Source organism: Asterias amurensis, chromosome 20 (assembly GCF_032118995.1).
Source record: "Asterias amurensis chromosome 20, ASM3211899v1".
Lineage (NCBI taxonomy): Eukaryota > Metazoa > Echinodermata > Asteroidea > Forcipulatida > Asteriidae > Asterias > Asterias amurensis.
The window spans coordinates 1,116,928-1,144,865 of NC_092667.1; the positions used below are offsets into that span (position 1 = coordinate 1,116,928).

A 27,938-nucleotide genomic window follows, 5' to 3' on the forward strand; every position below is an offset into this window, starting at 1 on the left:
GGGTTCCATTTGGATAAGATGGGCCTTCCATATCTGAATTTGGGGGGGGGGGGGGGCTAGGTTTGATGCAAATAAAACACAAGTTACAAGGAGAGTTCTGTTCAATTTTTTATTGAAAATTTTGGCAAAAAAAAAAGCAGAGTCGTGCAAACACCTGTGCCTGTCGGTGGACCCCCTCGGCCACCTGGAACTCGTGATGATCTTAAGGTCCAAAGTGCAATGGTTGATATGTTCTCTGTTCAGTGAAGTTCAATTAGATGCGCTACTAGTGGTTTGTAACAACGATGATCTGTCTTACAAATCTAACGAGCTAGACGCAATTTAGCGCTTCGCTTTATCTGCAGAAGTGCTAAGCAGAAAGTAGTTGTTGCTTGCTTAAATGAAATGGTGCCCTCAAGAGTGCTTAGGAGTTCACCGATTGTGGTTTCGCAACCAAGCTGCACTGGTGGTGCCAAGAGGTGTCGACGCTTGTTCCAATGGGATCCTAACTTGACAGATGATGATGACTTCTATCCAGATGATGATGTGCTGGTTGGAGAAACAAGTTCTTTAAAGGGCAGTAATTTTGTTACCAATTGTGTGTAAAGCAAGTCGCCAAAATTCTTCAGAAAAGTGCTGACGTATTATCACAAACGTCACAAATTTGTTCAACAGTTTGCGCATGATAAGTAGTGATGTTTTCTCACTTAATGTTTGCCAATAAATGATACTGGAGATGACATTGGATCAATATTAAGTCTACCATCCTTAAAGAAAAGTGACATTGACCAAATATTTCAACAGGGCTAAGGTTAATGGTGATAAATTAACCACTCCAAGACAGTATGGGTCGTCACACCAGGCGAGGCTGCTTCAAAACACAAGTGAAAGTGTAAAGAATACGCAACACCAGGGGAAGTATGGGTATTTAAAAACAGATGTGAAAGTGTAGAGAATATGCAACAGGGGTAGTTCACAACACAGTTGAAAGTGTTGAGAATACGCAACACAAGGGGGTGTACACCGTATGGGTAACTCACCACACGGGTTAAAGTGTAGAGAAGACGCAACACCAGGGGAAGTATGGGTTATTCAAAACAAAGGTGAAAGTGTAGAGAATATGCATTACTGAGGGAAGTAAGGGTAATTCAAAACACATGTGAAGTGTAGAGAATACGCAACACCAGTGAAAGTGTGGGTAGTTCACAACACAGTTGAAAGTGTAGAGAATACGCAACACAAGGGGAGTATGGGTAATTCAAAACACATGTCAAATTGTCGAGAATACACAATACCAGGGGTAGTATGGGTAATTCAAAACACAATTGAAAGGGTAAAGAATACGCAATACCAAGGGAGGTATGGGTAATTTGAAACACATGTGAAAGTGTAGAAATAACGCAAGACCAAGGGAAGCATGGGTAATTCAAAACACAGATGAAAGTGTAGTGAATACGCAATAGCAGGGGAAATATGGGTAATTCAAAACACATGTGAAGTGTAGAGAGTACGCTACACAAGGGGAATTATGGGTAACTCAAAACACATGTGAAAATGTAGAGAATTCGCAACACCAGGGGAAGTATGGGTAATTCAAAACACAGTTGAAAGTGTAGAGAATACGCAACACCAGGGGAAGTATAGGTTTAAATTCAAAACACATGTGAAAGCGTAGAGAGTATGCAATTAAGACCAGGGGAATTATGGGTAATTCAAAACACATATGTGAAAGTGTAGAGAATACGCAACACCAGGGTAAGTATGGGTAATTCAAAACACATGTGAAAGTGTAGAGAACACGCAACACCAGGGGAAGTATGGGTAATTCAAAACACATGTCAAATTGTCGAGAATACACAATACCAGGGGTAGTATGGGTAATTCAGAACACAGTTGAAAGTGTAAAAGAATACGCAATACCAGGGGAGGTATGGGTAATTTGAAACACATGTGAAAGTGTAGAGAATACGCAAGACAAGTATGGGTAATTCAAAACACAGATGAAAGTGTAAAGAATACGCAATACCAGGGGAAGTATGGGCATAATTCACAACACAGTTGAAAGTGTAGAGAATAAGCAAGACCAGGGGAAATATGGGTATAAATTCAAAACACATGTGAAGTTGTATTGAATACGCACCACCAGGGGATCGTATGGGTAATTCAAAACACAGGTGAAAGTGTAGAGAATACGCAATACCAGGGAAAGTATGGGTAATTCAAAACACATGTGAAAATGTCAAAAATACGCAACACAGTTGAAAGTGTAGGGAATACGCAACACAGTTGAAAGTGTAGGGAATATGCAACACCAGAGGAAGTATGGGTAATTCAAAACACAGGTGACAGTTGACCTCTTCTAAAAACCAACCAATTCGAATGATAGGAATCCAATGTCATCTTTTGTATCAAAAGGCAATAAAAAGGGTGTTCTTACTAGATATTTTGATGTAAAGTGGCATGAACAAGCAGAACATGTTTCACCAGCCATCGTATCATCAACTGAATAGAAGTCCTCATCATCCACCAAGTCCAGATTCCATTGGCTCAAGCGAAGACATCTTTTGGCACCTTTGTTGATCTAAAACGATCCCAGCACAAACATGTTTACTAGAGAACAAAAGAGTGACGTGACCAACAAAAGGCTAAATGATAAGGGGCCCTCATCCCGACGTCTTGAGAGATCTTAAAACCAAACGTTTTAGGGACCAACCACTACTTTCCAGCTTAAAATGCGCTAGTATGTATGCATCCAAAAATTGCTTCGCTCTAGCTCATCAAATTTGTAAGGCATTACACCAGTGAAACAAAACACTAATGGTGCATCTAATTGAACTTCAGTGAACAGAGAACATACCTTCCATTGCACCCAGACCAGCAAGACCAACACTTGTTCCAGGCAGCCGAGGGGGTCCACCAACAGGCACAGGTGTTTGCACAACTCTGCGAGTTTTTCAGAGGGTTTGGATGAGGCCCTAACATACATGAACAAAATTCATCAAAATGAGTTGCTCCTACAAAATGAGTCCATGTTTAAATCTTGAAAAGTTGAATGAAAAAAAAAACTGAACCCCCCCCCCAAAAAAAAAAAAAAATTAAAAATGAAGGAAAGCAAAAAACAAAACAGTGTTTTCCCTTTTGAGGGAAAAGACCTGACGAAAATACTAGCGAAAAACAAAAATGTTATTAATATTCATGAACAATGCAATTCTTTTTGATAGAAGGTCCATACCTCTGCAAGATACTGAGGTTTCCATAGTTTTTTGGTTATGTTTGGTAAATGAAACAATATGGCTTTGCTTGCAACAAAAGTAATTAGTCTTCGAAAATTTTACTGATTTGTTCATAGTTTTGTTTTTATGTTTGCTCAATGAAACAAAGCTAATGGCTTTGCTTGCAAGAAAAGCCAATACTTTTTGAGTGTTTTACTGAGATTTCCATAGTTTTGTTTCTTTGTTTGGTCAATGAAAAAATGACTTCACTTCTTTTTGTTTCACGCTTTTAAATGGTCTCATTTTTTGGTAGGAGCAACTCATACATTTGACTTAAATAACATAAAGACATATGATTCAGATTTGATTGTTAGTCAAAATAAATAAGAAATAGTTTGCATTATTGAAATCAAGCTCCAAAAGGTAAAACTGTTTCACAAGAAGACAATCAGAGTGCACTGATTATCCACAAGGGAAGGTATAAATTATATTCATCCAAAAGTTCTGCAAACAAAAGTGTTTAAAACGTCTTTTAACAGTTTCAATCAGAGTGCTCTTCTTTCCCAAGAAGACAATCAGAGTGCACTGAATATCCGCAAGGGAAGGTATAAATTATATTCGTCCGAGAAATCTGCAAACAAAATTGATTAAAATGTCTTCGAACAGTTTAAATCAGAGTGCTCTATGATCTGAAAGGAAACTTGTTTTCTTTGATTTTCAAAAATTTTGTTTTGTGAATTATGCCTGATCGATTCTGAATCATATATCTTTGAGTGTGAGGATGATATATCTTTATAAACTAAAATGGAAAACTAAGTAATTTAGCACACAGGGGGAAGTGTGTGTAAACATAAACATAAATCAGAGACTATGTGAAATTGGATGACAGTGTGTAACTTGCTCAACACACAAAGGAAGTGTGAGCAAATCAGAGTACCAAAAGAGAGAGTGTCAGTTACTCATTACACAAAGGAAGTGTGAGCAACTCAGAGCAATACAAGGGAGAGTGTAAGTTAGTCATTTCACAAAAGAGTTGTGTGAGCAAGCAACTCAGAAGACACAAGGGGAGGTGTCTGTTACTAACTCAACACACAAAGAAAGTGTGAGCAACTATAGACTAACATAAGATACTCACTACACAAAGGAAGTGTGAGCAACTCAGATTAACACAAGGGAAAGTGTCAGTTACTCATCACTACACAAAGGAAGTGTGGCACACCCTGAAACGTTGACTTATCTACAAAATTGTTCAACTAAAAAACAAACAGGAAATACTAAGTCAAATTTTGTTTGACTCCTAAGAATTTAGACTCTAAAGTGTCTCCTATTTCAATCATGCAACTCTGTATTTTGATAATAGATTTGACATTTCCAAAAATCCAGGCACAGCAAGATTTTGTGCTGTGTTTTTTAACTTTTCAATGGCTGAGAAAACCAAAACCATACAAATCAGATGTTGCATGCCTGTTGCTGATGTATGAGATGGGCAAAACCCCGCCTATCTAATACCCTCTTGGGGGGAAAATTCCCATCCGGCTCCACTATATGGCAACCAAGTTTGTCAACTCCATACATCAGCACCTAAATGAATGAGCTAGCATAGTGCGAGAAACAATTCTAATTTATCAGCCTTTGACAACGTTTCAAATTGTGACGTTTGATGATTGACCACACAATGGAAGTGCGAGCAACACAAAAAAGGGTATAAAGTGGTGCAATTTGGCACTAAAAGAAAGTGTCACCAAGTCACCACACTATTAATTCTAACTATATCCCTACAATATACAATTAATAACAAATTACAAAAAGGTTGTGCATCTCTCCCAGTGATGGACGCTGACTCCTTGTGAGATCCGACACTCTCTACTACTGTCTGGAGTTTGATCTGTAAAAGATGGAAAAAAACCACAAAAACAAATTAACATCTTTGTTATAATCACCATTAAAATAAGGCAATATAATAGAGACGTTTCGTAAGCATGTGGATACACATACAAACACAGATATGATAACCATATCCATTCATGTCAGCCACATGTTGGATTTTGTTTCGCAAACTATAGGTATGTTTCACTTGAGTGTACTTGCATTCATCATAAGTGTTTTTCTGACACATGACTGATACAGAACCTGTGTTTTAGACACTGCATTTTCTCATCATTTTGCTTGCAAATGACCCAAATATTTCTATATAACGATACCAGTGAAAGTAATTCCATGAGAAATGTTTTTTAATTGAGACAAAAAGACAACTAAAAGTCTGCAAAACAGTATTCGTTTTTCTACTGCGTGTATGAGCTCCCGTATCCGTATTACTGAGCCTGCAGGGGTCGGTTGAAGGCATGCGAGCCTGGCGATTGAGTGTCACCGGCGCAGCCCTCCAAGAGCTCTGTCTCAGAGGAACGGACGTATCCCCAGTACCGATAGTGTAAATTTATGACTAAAATGTTCTTGCCTTGGACTTGTGCACTACATCCACGAATCTACACTTTCTCGGCCATTCTTCTAGACATAATGTTTACATACCTGTCAAGTTCATTGATTGCAAAAGGCAGAGGCAGAAGTTGGGAAAGAATAATGGAAGAAAAAAACACCCTTGTCGCACAAGTTATGTGCTTTCAGATGCATGACGTTTAAGACCTCAGCTGAGGTATATTTTAGGGAGAAATTACTTCTTTCACAAAAACATATGTGATGTACATGTAACAGGTAACATGGTCTATAGATTTAAATGAATTAGCTCTTTAAAGGCACATTTAATGGCAATTACTCAAAATAATTGTTAGCATAAAAAAATTACTTAAAGAGCAATGAAGAGCTGTTGATAGTTTAAAACGGCTCCCTCTGAAGTAACATAGTTTTGAGAAAGAAGTAATTTCTCACTCAAATATTTGAATTGAATTCGAGACCTCAGCTAGCTGAGGTCTCAATTCAAGGCATCTGAAAGCACACAACTTGTGCGACAAGGGTGTTTTTTCTTCTGTTATATTTGCAACTTGGACAACCAATTGAGTTCAAATGTTCACAGGTTTGTTATTTTATGCATACTTTGAGATACACCAAGTGAGAAGACTGGTCTTTGACAACTATCAAAGGTGTCCAGGGCCTTTAAGAGAAATGGTTTAACCCCCAGTGTTTAAAGGTAATGTGAATGCAGATTGCGTCACAGCACCCATTTACTCGTTATACTGTGCTAAATGGGTCTTATTCATTTCAAAGGAAGCTCTGCATACCTTGTAGACAAATATTGAGCACTTTGAGACAATTTCAGGTATGCTGAAGTGCTATATATTACTGTGTGTTATCAAATAAAATTCAAGTCTTTGAGAAAACAATTAAGTAATTTCCCTAAAATTCTTAATTTGTATCTCATCTCAATTTCGTACTACGCCACAGCTTATTATGCAAACTCAACATCATAACAAGTCTATAAAAAATTCTTCAAATTCTATATATTTTATTATTTTTTCTTAAATGTCCTATAGTTTTTATTGATTGATTTATAACCACTACTCGAGAACACCAGGCTGCGCTGTTTCCTTTTTTTTGTGACTCAATGAGCCGTGTTGTTATTGCCAATTTATGGATCTTGGCACGGTTCCGTTCTGTGAAGGTCGCGCCTGAGAAATATACAAACAACAGTCAGTAGTTGCTGGCCGCCATTTTGCAAACCATCTCTCGACAAATTGAAATTGCTACCAGTACGGACTGAAAACCCAAGTCGGCATAGTTTCCCCAGCAGGATTCAAACCGTGGCAAGGAAAGATACCACTACGCCAACCAGGCCACCAAAATGTCAATTGTTTGTAAAACAACACTTGAGTGTATAGCAAAACACAATAAAACCAACAGAAAAAGTGAACAACTTAATTGCGTCCACAGTTCATTTTACCAAAAAAATTAACAATTCAAGCATGAACAAACACTCCTTCAAACAAAAAATTTAATAGCCTTTGAAGTTTGATCTCTCAGGCAAAACTCCAATCTCTTGTATTATGGCTTTGCATACATACAACAAGTTACAACTTTAGGGAAAAGTTGTAACCATGTACACATTCCCATTATTCATTCATTTCATTTTCATTCAATAAACAAAGCTAATTAATGAGGCAGAGAAAAATAAGTAAATAGAGTATGGAGGCATCATCTGGAAGCCGAGGCTAATGTAGGGATATACCTGGGGACAGACAATAAATGGGGACAAGAACGAACGGACAGACAATTAGAACAAAGACAGACATGATGAAGACAAGAATGATGAGAATAATAATAGCAAAATAATAATAACAAAAATAACAAAAATAGGAAGAAAACAAGTAATAATAACAAAGCGTTTGCTGACAACTAAGCAATAGTAAAATGGGAGTGAGAACGCAAACTATGTCAAATCCTGTAAAGGAGAGCTCTTTAATAAGCGCAATTAAATCGACCCACAGATATGTATAGAAAGCATTGGGATGGGAGGGGGTATAACTCTTATGTCGGTCATTGAGGAGTCTGCCTGATGGGGGAAAATTGATACACAAGTGTGTGTTTTAAAAATTCCTACCAAAATGTAAACTCAGCCAAAAAAAATGATTTGTACTTGTATTTATTAATAAGGGAATCAATGTGTGGTGAAGAGGTTTTCAACTCGAGGTTTTCATCCCAACGAGGCCATGGTTCTTGATAACTTTACAGAGACGAATTCGAGGTAAATTATAAAGAACCAGGCCTTTGGCGGGTTTAAACAAAACCGATTCAACACACTTTGATTCCCATTCAGAAATACCTTTTTGGTTAAAAGGCGTAATAAGTAAAAAACTCTGTAAAACTTATCCCTATCCGAGTACTTGAGCTCTGTATGTTTCCATCTCAATGGTATGTTCAGAATATGCTAAATGTACATGTACGATGTCCGTACGCGTGTGTTTTCCATTTCCATTCGTGCGCATGCGCCTATAGTCTTAGTGCATATTCGCTGGTTTTCCTTTCACACACAGCGCAGCCAAATCACCGACAGCGCCTGCATGATCGCCCGTAACAAGAAACGTCATGCATCAAGACTAGCGCGGACAACCGGTTATAAACACTGGTCATTATCAACAGTTTAAACACCCCCACGTGATACGCTGTCCACCAATAGGAATAGCGAAACTGTCTGAGGTATTTATGAAAAATTGTTTTAGGGGGTAGCCTAGATAACAAAATAATGAAGAAATAGTAATAAAGGATGTTTAAGCCGCATAAGTACCAAGGTGCACTCAAACGGGCCAATATCTTCAGTCAGTGAAATCAAATCTTTGAGAAAACTATTTGCAAGAAAAAGTCCATGGAAATTTGATTTTGCACAATTCAAAATTATAATAAGTCTAGTTTTTTTTCCTCCAGATTCTATACACCATATTATTTTTTATTGAATTTCACGCTGTTATATTGGGAAACTCCCTGTTGCGCTGTTTCTTTGTGACCCAACGAGCCGTGTTTTATTGGCAATTTAAGGATCTTGGCACGGTTCCGTTCTGTGAAGGTTACACCTTCTTGGTTACTTATAATACCTGGCAGCAATTCAATTTGTCAAGAGATGGTTTGCAAAATGGCTGCAAGCAAACTGCTGGGTGTTGTTAGTATATTTATGATAGTAAACTACGCTGCTGGCAATGGGCAGTGTGTGACCTCCATCAGAGGGACACCGCGATGCCCTCCTACTTGGAGCCAGTGGCAAGACAAATGCTACAAGATGCATGATGCCGACGTTACATGGGCAGAGGGCCAGCAGATTTGTGTTGAGATGGGCTGGGTGATGATTGTCCCTCAATCCAAAGAAGAGTTACAACACCTCCACAAGATGTTCAGTGGCCAAAGGTTCTGGATTGGTTGCCACGACATTGAAACTGAAGGTTTGTACACAATTCTATAAATGATGTTCAATATAGTCCTAATAATTAGTTTCAATGTTTGACAAATTGCCAAAACAAGGTCAAAATGCCAGCCAGGGTGAGGGCTACAAGGAAAAAAAAACAAATCTAAAGTGAGAGGAAACATCTGTTGACGTTCCTTTTGAACTGTGACAGAGTTGGTGGAAAACAAGGTACAGGTAGAGAGTTCCAATGTTCAGTGGTGTGGCATACCGTAATATTTTTAAGGCGTACATGTACATCTGTGTTCAAAACTGTGAACAATGTTAGACAGTGGGAACCACAACAACAGACAAATTGAGATAACTCGAATGATGACCACATTTCGCTTTAAATCATATGTTCTTTTTAAAATTCTATAAACAAAGAATCCATTGCTGAACAGAAACAATGTATACTTTCCATCTTATCTCGCTCCCAACATTAGTTGTAATGACTAATGAGACTTTTTAATTCTGATTGACTTGATTCAGGTACCTGGGAGTGTCTGGGTGAAGGTACTTTTGAAGTGGATACCGAGATGTGGGCTTATAGTGAGCCAAATAATTACGCCAACGGAAACTGCGCTTTAGGCAGTGCTTTTGGCTTGCACGATGTGGATTGCGATAGCTTACAGAAGTTAGTCTGCCAGCGTCCCGTAGCACCAGCGTTGTTGCTCCTGTGAAAGGTTGCTCAATATTTTGGGCAAACTACTTTTTCTGATGATTATACCGCCATGTTGCCTTAAATTTTGCTGTTGAGAACTGCTCCTTATCCTTAATATTTGTATAGAGTCCATGTTGAACACCCATAGTGCTGTATTTGTGTGAGAAGTGATTGACCAAACAACAAATTTGCATCTGTCAATAACAACAAGCGAAACATGTTTTTTTTTTTTTAGTCAAACATTCTGTTCTAAAAAATAGCGGACCATGTTATGTAATAAAATAACAACAAAAAAACGCAATTTCAAGGTATATTTATGCCAATTGATCAGTTTACTACTTTCGACATTAACCATACTCATATCATAATTGTTTTTATAGCACAAGGCGCACCAATCTGAAGGCGGGTGCCTCTTGAAGTGGTTAACTGCTCACTCAAGCTCAGTTTAGACTTTTAGATTTTTTTTTAGATTTTGCTAATTATTCAAAAAAACTATTTAAAACAGTTATATGGAATTATAATCTTGATATTTTAACCAAACTATTTAAAATTCATTTTCACAAATATTTTCTCAAAATGGAGCATTTAATTGGGCAAGTTCACTTAAGGTTATTACTTGTACAGCTCGCTGTGCAGTTTTCCCTGTGCAGTAAGCGCTAACAAATTCGTTCAATAACTGACTACCATCGATAGATTGAAATGTTTTCATAACTGCTTGAAATAACGAGCGGGTCAAATAAGAAAAGATCCTAAAGTAGGGCATGCAGTAAGGCAGTGGACACTATTGGTAATTTGAACTCAAAAATAATTATTAGCATAAAACCTTACTTGAAAACGAGCAATGGGGAGCTGTTGATAGTTTTGTGAGAATCGACTTCCTCTGAAGTAACAGGTAGTTTTTCGAGAAAGAAGTAATTTTCTACGAATTTGATTTCGAGACATTAGAATTATATTTTGAGGTCTCGAAATCAAGCATCTGAAAGCACACAACTTCGTGTGACATGGGTGCTTTTTCTTTCATTAATATCTTGCAACTTCGACGACCAACTGAGCTCAGATTTTCACAGGCTTGTTATCTTATGCGTATGTTGAGATACACCAAGTGGGAAGACTGGTCTTTGATAATTACATGTACATGTGTACATGGACCAATATAGTGTCCAGTGTCTTTAAATGCTTCAATACATGTACATCTTTATTTAATAATTTCAATGTAAGCAGTAAAAACAAATTTGGTGAATTCAAAATCTTTTGGTAATGATTCTAAAAATAGGCCTACTTCTCTCTTATTTCTTCAGTCTCCTATTGATGACTAGAGCAAGCTAGTCAAAATGTTAAGAGCCATTCAAGAACTGCCTCCGTGGTAGTGCAGTTCATTCTGATTCTTTTAGCTATAAAGTAGTAGTCCCAGCCAATTTGTCTATACCTTCTGCCCGGGTAGTAGTTAAAAAGCAGGACAGTTCTTTGCAGAACTGAGAAGTCTCCCGAACATCCGATAAATCTACACCGCGGAAGTAAAATAAAGAAAGACAGTTCTCTATGAACAAACTCCATGTGGCAAGTAGTGCACACATGGTGTTACCGCAAACCAAATGTATATTGATACCTCACCAAAAGTGACCATGCAATGCCTCAAATCCTATATAAATTTCAAAATAGAAACCCTTTTTCTCCTTCCATGCCTCAGTTTGGATAACATTTATTCGAATGGGAGAAAATCCAAGACGGGTGCACCATGATAAAAGGTCTATGTGCAGTTTTGTGATTTCTTATTGTCATTATGTTTTTTAATTCAATGATGGACTAAAAATGATTTGAATATTAGTTGGGAAAAAAGTAACATGTATACAATTATGAACCGGGTTGATCGAACACATAGTTTAATCTTACGGGTACACCATTTGAACAAACGCTGTTTGGTTTAGTCTCAACATTTCGACAACTGAACTCTTGTCGTCATTGTCTCCTATAACGACTACTTAAGAGCACACTACATGTACATTGAATAAGCCAACCAGCTCTCACAGAGCCATCACCTCAAGTTTTCATGGAAAGACACTTACATGGTGTTTCCATCAGACTAAATTGAGTAGTAATAATTAATTGATGTAATGAATGTGAGGATAGTTTATTACTGGTGATGTTCCTGTTTTACTTTTTAAGCACTGCAAGCTCAAAATAAATTACATTATGCACAAAAAGCCGTGTTTTACTCAACTTTTCACATGACTTGAGATTACCCCTAACAACCCTGATAACTTAACCCTATCCAGCCATGACCCGTCAAAATTAACCCTAAATAACCCCAACAACTAAAAAGGTTTCCCTAACTAATCCTGACACCTCAATAGTCAATATTAAACCTTAACCAACCTGAAAATTCACCCTAACCACGACCCCTCAAAATTAACTCTAACCAACATTGTCCCTCAAAATTAACCCAACTGACCTTGTCCCTCAAAATTAATATTTTGGCTCAGTCCACAGCGGCCAGCAACCGACCGGCTCGCTCACACTGTTATGTGCTCTGATTGGACGAACCTGGGGTGTTTAAAGACCGACTCTGTGACGTCACTCTAGTGATGAAAGTGTAGATTATTTTTACGAATCTACACTCAACTAATTAATTTCCCGTTCGGGTTTTTGATTTTTGGGGGTAATCGACGTCATGCCAAAGTTATGGAAAAATATAAATAAAAAGGTGACCATTTTGAATTCCAAGGTGACCGCAGTCTGAAACAGTTCAGTTGTAAGCTTAATTGCTTTGTTTTTATGGTCAATGTAATTTTCGCCACAAAAATCAGGGTTTTATGATATTCACAGCCAAAGTTAAATCTCTATTTTGCCAACATATTTTTGTCTTGGTCCTTAGGATCTATAGAGGGTATCTAGCTTTGGGGGCATCTTCTAATTATCAAAATCCCACAGGAGTCCATAAGCTCCCAGACTAATACAGTCGTTTGACCAGTTCTGGATCACTTTTTGAATTCACATTGTATTTTGTTGCAATCTCTTTGACATCTTAAACAAAAAAGTTTATCAGTTTACCTAAACATGACATAAAACTCACCAAGTATTCACTGACAAAAAAAAGATTAGTTCTTTTGAAGAGGCTTTGAGAAAAGTATCGTCACCTGTTTGACCAGTTCAGGATCAGTTGAATCTATTCTGAATCAGTAGAGTGCCCTTTATTGCAAACCATACTCCCATTCATAAAACTGTCTCTCAAGGACACGAAACTTCAGAGGTGTGTTGGCATGGTCGTGGACTTCCTTTCTTTAGTGAATGTCATGCAAGTGTCTTCAACAGCAGCGCAAAAACCCAGCGACCAAACCACAAAACAACAGCAAAGGCAAATGAAAAAGTGAAGCGAACCTAAAATCCATTATTGACCCCTCCAAGTTTAATTTTTTTCACAAAAACAAAAAATCTACAAGAATTTGTGAAGTAATGTTTCTCAAAATCAACTAAATAAACTTTCTACTGCAGTAGTATGATTTTACCTTACTTAGTAAGTTAGTGCGGCACCATTTGACGCAATGAGATGTTGAGTGATCCCGAACTGGTCAAGGGTAAGTTGCCCCCCAAAGAAGATTTTGGTAACTTCATCTCCTCAAAAAAACAAGATGACTGCACAGTATTTACAGGAACGTTTTTTTTTACACATTCTGATCATTTTACATAAATATTTTTTGCCCCGACATTCCAATTCTAAAGGTAAGATGTTTTAACAGTGTTTTTCAACCAACATTTTTAAACAAAAAAATGATCAATTTCGCAGACAACCTTCAGGAAAATAGCCATAATTTATCTGCTGATGATGTTTGGCACCTTATTTTGGGTTTGTTGGTTTAATGGGTGTAAATCTTCACATTTATCAACAGAAATTGGTAATAATGAGAAGTGATATAATTATTTGGTTATTGCAAAGTTGAAGTGATCCCGAACCGGTCAATGATCCCGAACTGGTCAAATGACTGTACCCAAACCTGTCAGTTTTTATTCGGCGGGCTGTGTATCTTTGTCACTCTGACGGGGTGACGTCACGCGACGTGCTTGAACAGACTGACTGTTTTATCATCAAAACTTTATAAACGTTATCTCTGCGTCTTGAATTTTTAAATTAAATACATTAGGTGCATCTGAAAGAATTTGAATGAACAAATAACATACCTTCTATTGCACCCGGGTCAGCAGGACCACCACTTGTGCACGGTGACTTGTTCTAGGCAGCTTAAAGGGGTCCACCAACAGGCACAGGTGTTTGCACAACTCTTTGCACAAAATTAATATGCTGAAAAAATACAAAAAAAGCATTTTGTGAGGTTTTTACCTTACTCTGAAATACATTTATCTTTCGAAGTAAAACCTTTTTGTTTAAATCAGCAAATATATCAATGAGTACTCCTTTTTAATTTAAAGAAATGTCCATATCAATGCAAGACTAAGCCTTTGACAAGTTTCAGTTTATAAACTTGATAAGCTACAAAGGAAAGTATGAGCAACTCACCATCGGGGGAAAATGGGAGAAATTCACAACACAAGGGAAAGTGTGAGCAACTGACCAAGGGAGAGTACTTTTTTGGGTGCAATGGGAGACTTTGGAACGCCAGGTGACAGCAGACTTACATGGAGCAAGTTGAGTGTGCACAATGGTTAACTAAAGGGGTTTTGACCATTTGCACTCGAACCATTTGCACTCGAACCCAGGCTGGTTGACCATTGGTTGACTACTGTGGTCGACCATTTGGAACCAACCTCGAGCCCATGGTTTCTTCACTGGTCCCAACAGCATGTTCCATTCTAACATGTGTAAAAGCACAGAAGGGAACCAGTGACACTTTAGCGAAAAGGGGGAAGGTTGACTAGACTACCAACGAGTCGTTCGGGTGAGTACGTCACTGTGCATGTGCGTTGCTAGTTTGTGGTCGACCACTGGTGGACTAAATGTGAGCACTCGAACTTGCTCCATTGGGTGTGTTCGTTTAGCCTCCCTGGGTCGACCCCGGTGTGTGTGTGTTTGTTTTTTTCCAGGACGAACGTGGGTAATTATCTGCACACGTTCGTCCTGGAAAAAGAAAACGCCACACACCGGGGTCGACCCGGGAAGCTAAACGAACGCACCCACTATTAAAACCGTAACCTGCACCATCTTGGATTGAAATTAGAAGGTCCAGTGGCATGGCATCCTTGTGGAAATCAACACGGTTGTGTGTGTGTAATTCAACACGTTTGTGTGGTTTCAGACGTCGGGTTGCAAGTCTACAAAACCCCGACCCAAACTCCCACTTACCAGTCATCTGATTGGAGGAAGTTTGGGCGGCGACCGTGTGTCAACCACTGGTCGATGTTGTTACCAGACTTCCTAGAAATCTTTCTGACAGTTAACTCAGTGGACAATGTCCCGCAGATGGTTCTCCGGATTGGTTCACTCATTGCCCCTTGCCCGCCCACCCGCCATTCGATCCGCCCTTTTTGGACGGGTTACAAAAGCATGGTTCTCCACATCGGTTCATTCATTGCCGCGCAGGGTCGAAGAGGCTGCATGGGTGCCAGGACAAAACCGAAACAAATTGAATGAAGTAAGTCACCGTGCTGTATAAAGCATGTGAAATCGAGCCCAGCCTCTTCTTACATTCTGGTCAGTGTATGAGTGGTGGAGACAGGCCACCTGTTGCTTGGTGAAGGAGGTTGCCATGGGATCACTTTAGGTTGAAAGGTAAATACACAAATGAACAACTTTCTTGTGACAACCAATTACACCCCTAACACTACCATTTATCTTACACTAATCAACAGTTTACAAAAAGAACGAAATGAAGAGACAAAAAAAAAACCTAAAATAATATGGGCCTACAACACTACATCCACAACTAAACTTTAACATTGATACCAAGAAACATACATTATATCAATAATTCGCTCCCTTATGGGGAATTACCAAACTATACACCAAAACATCAACAAACAAGTCGAAATAATTACACTTAAAAGAAGTTTAAAGGGCATGGACAAAATGAAACAAATGGCAAAACACAGATAAAAAAAAAAAAAATGAGACACAAATAATTGCCATTGTTTACGTAGTTCTGAGCATGCGCACATTCCCGGGAACGATGGATTTTACCCGATAAGTCTGCTGCCACCAAGCGTCCCATAAGTCTCCCATTCACCACACGGAGGTAGTTTGAGCAATTCACAACACAAAGGAAAGTATGAGTAATTCACCGAAAGGCAAGTAAGAACACTCACAAGGGGAGACCGGGAGAGTTGGTGTGTATAATATATACATGTATAAGCTATTCTTCGAGCCAACATATGCAGATTTCTTCGACAAAGCTACTATACAGAAGCTGAGAAAACTACAGGACACCATTATACAATTTTAGATTCTATTTTACATATTTTTTTATTCACATTTTATATAGAGAGCACTGGGTGAAAAATAGCTCAAACTGTAATGTGCTATATAAGACTTTGATAACATGTTATATTATATTATTAATGTGGGTCAGTGAGAAGATTCCCTGATTTGGGTAAAGCAACATAATTTTTGGATAAACTACAAAACACAGTAGAAATAGTAAGTATTTTTAAGTGGCATACAATATACTAAGTGTGCACTCGGACTCAGGGCCAATATCTGCAAGAAAATTATGCCAGCAGCTTATTATGCACAACTCAAAATTATAATAAGTGTGTTTTTTTCTTAAAACTAGTTATTATAACATAATTAATTGAGTTATCGCTAGTTATTGGAGAACTCCCCGTGCGCTGTTTCTTTGTGACTCAATGAGCCGTGTTTTATTTATGGATCTTGGCATGGTCCCGTTCTGTGAAAATTACACCTTTTTGGTTATAAAACCTGGCAGCAACTCAATTTGTCAAGAGATGGTCTGCAAAATGTTGGCGAGCAAACTGCTGGGTGTTGTTGGTATATTTATGATGGCAAACTACGCTGCTGTAAACGGGCGGTGTTGGAAGTCATGCCCCCCTACTTGGAGCCAGTGGCGAGACAAATGCTACAAGATGCATGATGCCGACGTTCCATGGGAAGAGGGCAAGCAGATTTGTGTTGAGTTGGGTGGGGTGATGGTTGTCCCTCAATACGAAGAAGAGATACAACACCTCAAGAACATGTGCAGCTGCGACAAGTTCTGGATTGGTTGCAACGACATTCAAACTGAAGGTTTGTACTAGAAACTCTATAAATAATGTCCAAGATAAAGTCATGGTTTCGTTTTATTTATGACAAACTGTCAGCAAAAGGCCCAAAACGCCACCAGGGTGAGGGCTACAATGATAATAAGAACAAATCTAAATTAAGAGGAAATATCTGTTGACGTTCCTCTTAAATTGTGACAGAGTTGGTGGAAAACAAGAAAAAGTTCCATAGTGCAGCCGTGTAGCAAACCGTATTATGTACAAGAGTTATAAATCTTGTTCAAAACCAGAAATTATGTTAAATGTGGAAACCCTACATAGGCCATCTAATAGACTCTGCAAGTCTCGTAATTATAAACAAGAAAACAACTCGACTGAAGACTATACATGTTTGCTTGCCTAAATTGGGGAACTTTTCCTTTGAAGACAAAGTAAAGATGTTGTAAATATCGAAATAAGAACATTACGATTAAATTAAAAACCTTTCCTGATTAAAAGGTTCATCCATTACCTATACTCAAGAGATATGTTTTGTCTTGTATAATATTAATACTGTCAAAGTGTGAGAAAATTGTTTCTTGAAGATGTTACACATTTTAAAAGCACATAACGTAGCCACTTAATCAACGCTTAACATTAACGTTTGCTTCGTTTGTTTTCTCGAAATATGATTATCAAATTTGATAAAACGTTCATGGTTGTATGGTGTGTGTTAATGAAAACTAGAAGGTGGAGACTTAAATGTATCCCTGAACAAAACAATGCGCAATTTCCGACAATTGATGAAATGAAAATAGATTTATTCGGGTACCTGGGTGTGCTTGAATGGTGAAGGTACTAACGACGCGCAGCAGGATGAGATATGGGCTGAATATGGGCCAAATGATAAGGGCAATGAAGATTGATGTAATCAGACTTTTTGTTTCTGATTAACTTTGTTCGGGTACCTGGGTGTGTCTGGATGGTGAAGGTATGACGCGCAGCAGGACGAGATATGGGCTGAATAAAAACAATGAAGACTGATGTAACGAGACTTTGTGTTTCTGATTGACTTTGTTCAGGTACCTGGGTGTGTCTGGATGAAGGAACTAATGACGTGCAGCAGGAAGAGATATGGGCTGAATATGGGCAAAATGATAAGGACAATGAAGATTGATGAAATGAGACTTTTTTGTTTCTGATTGACTTTGTTCCAGGTACTTGGGTGTGTTTGGATGGTGAAGGTACTATTGACGTGCAGGACGCGAGATGGAAGGATAGTGAGCCAAATAATGTCGATGGCAACGAAGATTGCGCTTGCACAGCCGGTGCTACAGGCTGGAATGATATTAAATGTGAGAATAGACAAACTTTAATCTGTCAGAAGCCCGTAATATACTGATGCTCCCTGTAAAGGGCTGCTCAACATTCTAGTAGTTTTATAAACATGAAAGAGGCACGTTGCCTTCAAATCAATGTTTTCAGTTTGGAATTAAATTTTGCTCTATATCCTTTTAGAGGATTATTCATACACTTAAAGGCAGTGGACACTATTGTAATTACTCCAAATAATTATTAGCATAAAACCTTACCTGGTGACGAGTAATGGGGAGAGGTTGATGGTATAAAACATTGTTAGAAACGGCTCCCTCTGAAGTGCCATAGTTTTTGAGAAAGAAGTAATTTTCAACGAATTTGGTTTCGAGACCTCAGACTTAGAACTTGAGGTCTCGAAATCAACCATCTAAACGCACACAACTTCATGTGACAAGGGTGTTTTTGTCTTTCATCATTATCTCGCAAGTTCGATGGCCGATTGAGCTCAAATTTTCACAGGTTTTTAATTGTATGCATATGTTGAGATACACCAACTGTGAAGGCTAGTCTTTAACAATTACCAATAGTGTCCACTGCCTTTAAGCATCTTCAGTGTGTTGTAATTTAACAGTTATTAAAAAAGAAAATGCTGTAGGATACTCATATACTCCACAAAATATTTGTACCTCTTGAGTATACAATTAGTTTTGCCATCCGACGCATCCTGTCAAATCAGAAAAGATCTAGATGTATTTTTTATTTTTATTTTTGCAAATTTCAGTGTAGCTAGTTTCTACAAATCTTAGATGATTGGTAGTCTATGAGGGGCCGATACTGCCAATGCATTTGTAAGAATTAGCGGGTTACAGAGGGCCTGCTGTGGACGAAACTGTTTGTATGTTGAGAAACTTTATGAAACATTAGTATTTCAAGTTACAAAACCGAAGCTAGCAAAATGTCAATGGAAATCAAACAAAATATACTTCACTTTCACACAGGAAACTCCAGAAAAGGTCCCCTCGACGTCAACACTTAAAGACACTGGACACTATTGGTACTTACTTAAAATAATTTTTAGCATAAAACCTTACTTGGAAACGAGTAATGGAGAGCTGTTGATAGTATAAAACATTGCAAGAAACGGCTCCCTCTGAAGTAACGTTGTTTTCGCGAAAGAAGTAATTTGCCACGAATTTGATTTATAGACCTCATAATTAGATTTTGAGGCCTCGTAATCAAGCATATTGTGAAAGCACACAACTTCTATTTTCAAAGCGCGCGCTCGTACACACAACCCACGCGCAACAGACTCTTCAAAAAGTTTTTGAAAACAGTATTTCAAACCTCGAATTTTCAACTGTCAAAGTGTCTGTGATTGTATTTTGTTGTCGTTTTTTAACAAAAGGGCATTTATGAATGGGAATAAATGAGTAGTGACTCGTTCTTAATCGTCCGTTTAAAACCTTGCAGGGTCATTGCCCTTGAGTTAAAGGCCCTCGCCTTCGGCTCGGGCCTTTATCACACGGCAAGGGACCCTGCCGGTTTTTTAAACGCCCGGTTAGTTGAACACAAGCTGTTTGGTTTAGTCTCAACATTTTGACAACTGTACTCTTGTCGTTGTCACTGTCTCCTATAACAACTACTTTAGAGCACAATACATTGAATAAACCAACCGGCTCTCACAGAGCCATCACCTCAAGTTTTCAAGAAGAGACAATTACATGGTGTTCCCGTCAGACTAAATTGAGTAGTAATAATTAATTGATGTAATGAATGTGAGTATAGTTTATTACTGGTGATGTTTTACTTTCTCAGCACTGCAAGCTCAAAATAAATTCCATTACGCACAACAAGCTGTGTTTACTCAACTTTTCAAATGACTTGTGTGAGATTACCCCTAACAACACTGATTTGTATACTTTAACTCTATCCTCCCATGACCCCTCAGAATTAACCCTAAACAACCCCGACAACTAAAAATGTTTCCCTAACTAACCGTGACACCTCAATAGTCAATATTAAACCTTAACCAACCTGAAAATTCACCCTAACCACGACCCTTCAAAATTAACGCTAACCAACATTGTCCCTCAAAATTAACCCAACTGACCTTGTCCCTCAAAATTAACATTTTGGCTCAGTCCACAGCGGCCAGCAACCGACCAGCTCGCTCACACAGTTATGCGCTCTGATTGGACGAACCTGGGGTGTTTAAAGACCGACTCTGTGACGTCACTCTAGTGATGAAAGTGTAGATTGTTTTTACGAATCTACACTCAACTGTAGATTTGTAACAAATTTACACTTAACTGTTAAATTGTTTACGCATATGCTACACTTAAACTGTTGATTTGTGATAAACGTAAGTAAATAGTTTGACTTAAAAAAATACTGTCTTTCCAAACAGAAAGATAACATGATGTGCAGCAAAACTCAGCTGAAAACATATTATCTTTCAATTTACAAAAACATTTTCCAGTTGAAAAAAAATTACTTCAGTTACACAATTTATTAATAATTGAGCAAACTGAAATGGTACTTAAAAATGTCACAAGCACAATAAAGTGTGCCTGTACATTTGACAATTACAAAAATTGTGACCAACCGTAATTTAACAAAGTACACGAAATTAGAAAGACTAACAAGTGTTGATTTCATTGAGAAATCCAATTCATTGAAACTGTTACATAATCATCAGAGGAAACCGTTTAAGTCAGAGAAAAGACTCTAAAGTGTAGATTCATGACTAAAATGTTCTCGCCTCCGATCCGGCTTGTTCATTCTATCCACGAATCTACACTTTCTCGTCTATTCTCCTTATCAGTTGACATACCTGTCAAGTTGACTGATTGCTCAAGGCAGAGGTCCTCCCTCTCGGAGTGAAGATCCGACGACGCTCTTGACTGTCCGGCTTAGTTGATCTGAGTAAATGAAAGAAGGTTAGAACAAAGTTGAGTATACCAACAATAAAGCCATGAACCGATATTTTAGAGCAATTCATTTCAATCCTAAGACCGCATGTAACCTGTTACATCACACATGTTTTAAATGAACACGTTGCCTTGGTTGTGAATTGGTCTTTGAAAAGCGTTTGTTTGTTATAAAATGCATATGGTTAGAAAGATGTTTTAAAAGTAGAATACAATGATCCACACAAGTATCACTCCAAATTGCGTGGTTTTCCATTTACCTCGTCGACTAACATGGTCGGCCATTATGGGAGTCAAACTTTTGACGTGAGTGACCGACGTAAAAGGAAAACCACACAATTTCAAATATTACTGTGTGGATCATTGTATTCTACTTTTAAAACATGTTTCTAAATATGCATTTTATAACAAACGGTTACAGACGCTTTTCAAAGACCAACTCGTCTGATCCAAGGCAGCGTAGCGTGTTCCTTTAAGAAGATTCATCACAGAGGCTAGACTTCCTGTAAACATGATTTGTACATGAAAGGAAACATTGATGGAATTTGTATCAACCTTTGATAAGATGAAAGAAGCACATCTAAAACCCTATTTGGTTTCTAAAATTCTACTTTTTTTTTAAATCTCTGGAATTTACATGGAAATAATTTCCCACAAAATGTCGTTGATTTGAGGTGAATATGGATAAAAGCACAAGGGTAATGTTAGCCTTATATTTTTGTTGCCGGCTGGGGTTTAAACATTCACAAGGGATAAATAAGCCTTGCATTTTTGGTAAAAGTTGGGCTGAAATTGGATGAAGTCACAAAGGCCGACCCTGCAGTTCTGTGAAGAAAAAAATGAAATAAAATCTTAAGGGTAATAGTTGATTTGTTGTCCAAACTGGGCTGAAAAAAGGATATTGAAATGCCGTGCATAGATAAAATCAAAAGAGGTAATGGGCTAAAATTTAATAAAAGCACGAGGAGGTAAGCATTGCATTTTTGCCCAAAATGGACTGATAAATTTACAAGGGGTGACCTTGTCTTTTTTTTTTAAATTGATAAAATCACATGGGGCATGTTTCTCAAAAAAAGGCTGATCACAAGGGATAATATTAAGCCTTGCATTTTCTTTGCGAATTTGTGGAAATTATAAATAAAAATATAAAACAAATTGTTACAGTTTGTAAAAAATAGGTTGAATTTTTATAAAAATTACGCCTTGCACTTTTGTCAAAAGCTGAAATAAGATAAAATCACAAGGGTTGTATTTTTGCACAAAATGGGCTTAAATGTGAAAATATCACAAGGGGTAAGCCTTGCATTTTTGTTGAAAATTTGCAGACGGCTTGCAATTTTGTCTAAAATGGGCCGAAATTAGATAAAATCACACTTGAGGTCATATCATCATTTGCATAAAATAACAAACTTGTGACTTTTTTTTACTCTATTGGTCATCGAAGTTGCAAGAGAATAGTAAAAGAAAGACAAAACTTGTTGGATTACTTTGTGTGCTTTCAGATGCCTGAAAATATTTGAGTGAAAATTTTCATGTATCTCAAAAACTACTTTACTTCTGGGGGAGCAGTTTCTCACAATGTTATAAGAACAGCTCTCCATTGCTCATTAGCAAGTAAGTTTTTATGCTAACAATTAGTGTCATGGCCGAGCGGTTAAGCGCACCGGATTCAAGCACTGGTGTTTGATCAGCAGGGTGTGGGTTCGGATCCCGGTTGTGACACTTGCTACATAAAATTGGGGAGGTAATGCTTTCTGCTCTACAGGCTATGCTTCGAATTGGAGATACCCAAGCCTACATTCGTATGGACTGTGAAAGGGGTAACCCTGTTTCAGCCCTAGAAGTAGGTGGCAATGGCCTCTGGAAAAAAAAAAATTGTAGCCCACACCTTGAAGTGGCCTATAGGCCTTGTGTGTCAAGCGACTTGCATAAAAAAGAAAATTAAAAAAAATTAGGACGAGTTACTCATGTTAACTTAGGACCATCCTTAATTTTTTAATATCTCCTAGGACTAGTCCTAAGTTCGAACTCTTTGTGAAATCTGCCCATTGTCTTTAACGGGTGGCTTAATAAATGTAATAACATGAACAACCAACTTTGGAACGCAGCGCGAGCGCCCCTTTATCCTATGACGTCAAATGTATAGGTATTAGTTTAAGGTATTAGTAAAAACAAAACCCACTAAAAGTCTGCTTTCAAAAAAGAAAAGTTTGCAAATAAATTTGCTTGAATCTCTTTTTTTTCCTTCTCATCTAAATTTCGTACTACGCCACAGCTTATTAATTATGCAAACTCAAAATCATAATAAGTCAAGGTCTTTCTTCAAAATCTAATATGTTTTATTACTTTGTGTATAATTTGTATTAATTGAATTATCGCTGTTATTAGATTACTCCTCTCCCCCTTCCCTCCTCTTTGTGTTTATAATTGCAAATTTAAGAATATTGGCACGGTTGCGTTCTTCTTGGTTGTTATATCTGGCCGCAATTTCAATTTCTCAGGAGATGGTCAGCAAAATGTTGGTGAGCAAACTGCTAGGTGTTGTTGGTATATTTTTGATGGCAGACTACGCTGCAGTGAATGGGCGGTGTTGGAAGAAGGTCCCCAGCACCAGAGGGACACCGACCGGAGGGACGCCCACCGGAGGGACGCCCACCGGAGGGACGCCCACCGGAGGGACACCCACCGGAGGGACACCCACCGGAGGGACACCCACCGGAGGGACACCCACCGGAGGGACACCCACCGGAGGGACACCCACCGGAGGGACACCCACCGGAGGGACACCCACCGGAGGGACACCCACCGGAGGGACACCTACCGGAGGGACACCTACCGGAGTGACACCTACCGAAGGGACCCCTACCGGAGGGACGCCTGCCGGAGGGACACCTACCGGAGGGACACCTACCGGAGGGACGCCTTACGGAGGGATGCCTACTGGAGAGACACCTACCGGAGGGACCCCTATCGGAGGGACCCCTATCAGAGGGACGCCTACCGGAGGGATGCCTGCCGGAGGGACACCTACCGGAGGGACGCCTACCGGAGGGACGCCTACTGGAGGGACGCCTACCGGAGGGACACCGACCGGAGGAACACCGCCATGCCCCCCTACTTGGAGCCAGTGGCAAGACAAATGCTACAAGGTGCACTCAGACCTAGTTACATGGGTGGAGGGCAAGCAGACTTGTGTCAAATTGGGTGGGATGATGGTTGTTCCTCAAGAAGAAGAGTTACAACATATCCTCAATTTGTGCATTAGCTGCTCTAAGTTTTGGATTGGTTGCAACGACATGGAAACTGAAGGTTTGTACACAAACTAGAAGTGAAATTTTCGTTATTTTATAAGTCAGTTTTAATTGCCCCATACACCACACCCAGGGTAGGCCTTAAAAGGGCTGCAGGAAGTAAAAAATAGAGACGTTTTCATCTTCTGTACCTTAATCCTAACCCCAAAAGAATAGCCTTGCTCAAGGCAGTCGCATTATTCACTCCGAAAAGACGCCGCTGTAAACCCACCCGTATACCCTGTGCGTGGTGCGTGCGATCACACCGCATGACCCACCCGTATACACACTGTCACATCGTACGAATACTGTGCACACAAGTCATCCGCACTGGTACCACTAACCGCATGCGGAGGCCGTCAGCCCGACAGCCTTGTCGGGTCTGTAACTTCCGGGTTTAATGTGACAACACAGGGTGTGAGGCAAATGAATTATTCATTTTGACGTCCAATCACGCACGCCTATCATGCTCGCTGAGCGTCCGTGATGGTGGTGGTGTGTGATGTAGACATGTCTCGTCTTTCGCGGGCACTATGGTTATAAGCTGACCGTGGGAACTCTTCGCTTATTCTAGTAATGAGGTCAGTGGCTTCAACACAGACCCTACAAGGCTGTCGGCCTGACGGCCTCCTCATGCGGATAGTGTACGGGGGCATCGTGTCGTGCGATGTTACGCACAGTAAATACGGGTGGGTTTTTATACAGCGGCTGTCTTTTTTCGGAGTGAATAATTTGACTGCCTTGAGCAAGGCTACAAAAGAACAAAACAAAAACACTGCAAGAACGGCGGGAAATCGGTGCAGCGTAAAAAAAAAAAAAACGGGTTCCGCGGTGATGTTTGTCTACTATCCCAAAAGTCCCCATAAATTGCAGGACTTTTGGGACTATAGGTGGCAGCAGACTTACCAGGTAAAATCCATTGTTCTCAGTAATGTGCACATATGCTCAGAACTATGTAAACAATGGCAGTTTACTAGGTATAGTCTGCTGCCCACTCACGTAGCATTCAAAAGTCTCCCATTAAGTCATGTACTTAGCGACTGTTTATTTCTGATTTACTTGGTTCAGGTACCTGGGTGTGTTTGGATAGTGAAGGTCCTTTTGACGTAGAGGACAATAGATGGATGGGTGGTGAGCCAGATAATTACAACGGCGAAGAACATTGTGCTGCAGGCCATGCTGCAGGGTGGTTCGATGAGACTTGTAACAGCGAGCAACGCTCGGTAATCTGTCAGCGCCCCTTATCACCATAGCTTCTGTAAAAGTATACGCAAACTACTTTTTATGCCCAGGCACTGGACACTATTGGTAATTACTCAAAATGATATTGTTAACTATAAAAACTTACTTGGTGACGAGTAATTGGAGAGCTGTTGATAGTACAGAACAGTGTGAGAAACTGCTCACTCTAAGTAACGGAATATTTGTTTCAATAACTGATTAATAAAAAAATTAATATTTAATATTAATAGGGTTGCATATGTACCGGCTTTGGGCTTGATCCTTCGCACTTATTGTTAGTCTAAACAATATCCAATTGCGCCGTCCCAGTAGGCTTTAAACAAAAATGTTTTTCTATATAAATGAAGACAAGACGTGATTACTGTTGCCGCTTCCACTTGCTATTATTGACCCCTTGCAAGCACGCAACACGTAGCAAGCGGCGACCGTGCCATGCAATCAATAGGAAAACACTTTTTCATGTTTATACGCTGAAGAGTTGCATGCCTGAATTTTGCTACATAACATTTTATGATAATATAAAAATGTTTGATTATATCAAAACTTTTGATATTTCCATATGATTAAGAAAGTGACATCGGCGATACTCGATGTCAAAAATATATATAGAATAATCGAGTATTTTCGACAAATGGACGGACGATAATAAAAATAATGTAGAAGAATAATTTTAGCGTAAAATGGTGGAAACCCCACCTGTAGCCAAGTTATTTAGTTAACAAGTGACTGAGGGCGTCTCTACATACGGTGTGCAGAGTTGTTTTTTGGAAATGCGTCGTGTAGGCCACACAATATTTATCTAAAATGCTGCGTTTTGGGTTGTTTTGAAAATTATTTTGAATGACGGTCTGGCGAGTTCTTCTGTCGTGATCATTTTAAATCTGGCGAGTTCTTCTGTCGTGATCATTTTAAATAAAATCGCAATGATTTTAAAGACAAATGAATATAGGAATGCAATGATTTTAGAAACAAATGAATATAGGAATGCCCGATAACTTTATACGGCGCCACCACTTTTTCACTAATTTTTACAAAAAGGGATATCTCATTGAGGTAGATTAAATACTATATTATTTCATATCTGAAGAAAAAGTGGTGGCGCCGCATGTCAGAACTTTTTCAGGAATGCCGAGCACACTGTTCCTGTATCTTTTTAATTTTTCGTGGCCAAGCATTTTGCATTGAGTCAAAATGAACTTCGACACACATGTGTTTAATTATCGAGTGCAAAAGAGACTACTTTTCCATAATGGGAGTTTTAGTTTTAGATGAGGGAGGAACACCCCTGAAAATTATTCCAGGGAAAACCCACCCAATCACAGGTAAGAACTGATTATAACCCAATCCAAATAGTGCCCCAGTGCAGTGTGCCAGTGTCATTATTAGAGGTGGAAGGCAATGTTTAAAGACAATGGACACTATTGGTAATTGTCAAAGACCAGTCTTCTCACTTGGTGTATCTCAACATACATGTATGCATAAAACAACAAACCTGTGAAAAATTGAGTTTGATTGGTCGTCGGAGTTGCGAGATAACTTTGAAAGAAAAAAACATCCCTTGTCACACAAAGTTGTGTGCTTTCAGATGCTTGATTTCGAGACCTCAAGTTCTAAACCTGGGCTGATCGGTCTTGAAATCAAATTCGTGGGAAAACTATGGCACTTTCAGAGAGAGCCGTTTCTCACAATGTTTTATACCATCAACCTCTCCCCATTACTCGTCACCAAGAAAGGTTTTATGTTAATAAATATTTTGAGTATTTACCAATAGTGTCCACTGCCTTTAATATTCTTCTTATTATTATTATTATTTATTCGGCAATCAAACATACGATAACAAAAAAAATACAATAAGACAAAAGGAAAATGGGAATGACACTGGAACAATCAATCGCGCCAGCAACATATGCCAGGAAGAAAAAAAGTTCAAACACCTAATTTGAGTAAACTGTCACTGACAACATCACTGTCTGTGACTGTGTCCTGGGACTGGTGGGAGTGCTAAAGACTGGCAAGTGGTAAAATAAAATAAAAACATAGATGCTGGAAATTAGATACACACTGACCCAATTCGACCATCAATTTTGTATTATCAATATCAATTTGGTATCATACCTGTAAATATGAAGTTGAATGGGTTGTCATATCGAAGTTTGCTGGACGATATAGCTTTGCCTTGCCTTGAGACATCACATCTGCTCTGTGCGACCATGTGCGGCAATGCAAAGACCCGCTCAAACAAATACTGCGCATGCGATAAACCTATTGGTCGTTTGTTGGTGG

The 27,938-nt window shown here is 38.9% G+C and overlaps 2 protein-coding genes and 1 long non-coding RNA gene across 3 annotated transcripts; 2 read left to right on the forward strand and 1 right to left on the reverse strand.

Annotated features, from left to right (window-relative positions):
* Positions 1–168: 168 nt before the first annotated feature.
* Positions 169–27,889, reverse strand: LOC139952081 (uncharacterized). Its single transcript, XR_011787866.1, has 4 exons — positions 27,771–27,889; positions 21,027–21,114; positions 13,907–14,027; positions 169–5,076 (listed from the first exon to the last, which is right to left on the reverse strand). It is a non-coding gene; the product is annotated as an uncharacterized lncRNA (long non-coding RNA).
* Positions 8,952–10,268, forward strand: LOC139952765 (CD209 antigen-like protein D). The gene is made up of 2 exons (XM_071951991.1): positions 8,952–9,070; positions 9,562–10,268. The coding sequence occupies exons 1-2, from the start codon at positions 8,962–8,964 to the stop codon at positions 9,750–9,752; spliced, it is 300 nt and encodes a 99-aa protein (XP_071808092.1). The 5' UTR covers positions 8,952–8,961; the 3' UTR covers positions 9,753–10,268.
* LOC139952642 (C-type lectin domain family 4 member M-like) lies at positions 16,637–18,278 on the forward strand. The gene is made up of 2 exons (XM_071951849.1): positions 16,637–16,922; positions 18,094–18,278. Exons 1-2 carry the CDS (start codon positions 16,637–16,639, stop codon positions 18,276–18,278), a joined length of 471 nt encoding a protein of 156 aa, XP_071807950.1.
* Positions 27,890–27,938: the final 49 nt, after the last annotated feature.

Excerpts from the sequence above, each read along its gene's own strand:
- LOC139952765 (XM_071951991.1), top strand. The coding sequence starts at position 8,962 with ATGGGCTGGGTGATGATTGTCCCTCAATCCAAAGAAGAGTTACAACAC. Across the intron at positions 9,071-9,561 it reads CCACGACATTGAAACTGAAG|GTACCTGGGAGTGTCTGGGT; the intron begins GTTTGTACACAA and ends GACTTGATTCAG.
- LOC139952642 (XM_071951849.1), top strand. The coding sequence starts at position 16,637 with ATGTTGGCGAGCAAACTGCTGGGTGTTGTTGGTATATTTATGATGGCA. Across the intron at positions 16,923-18,093 it reads CAACGACATTCAAACTGAAG|GTACTTGGGTGTGTTTGGAT; the intron begins GTTTGTACTAGA and ends ACTTTGTTCCAG.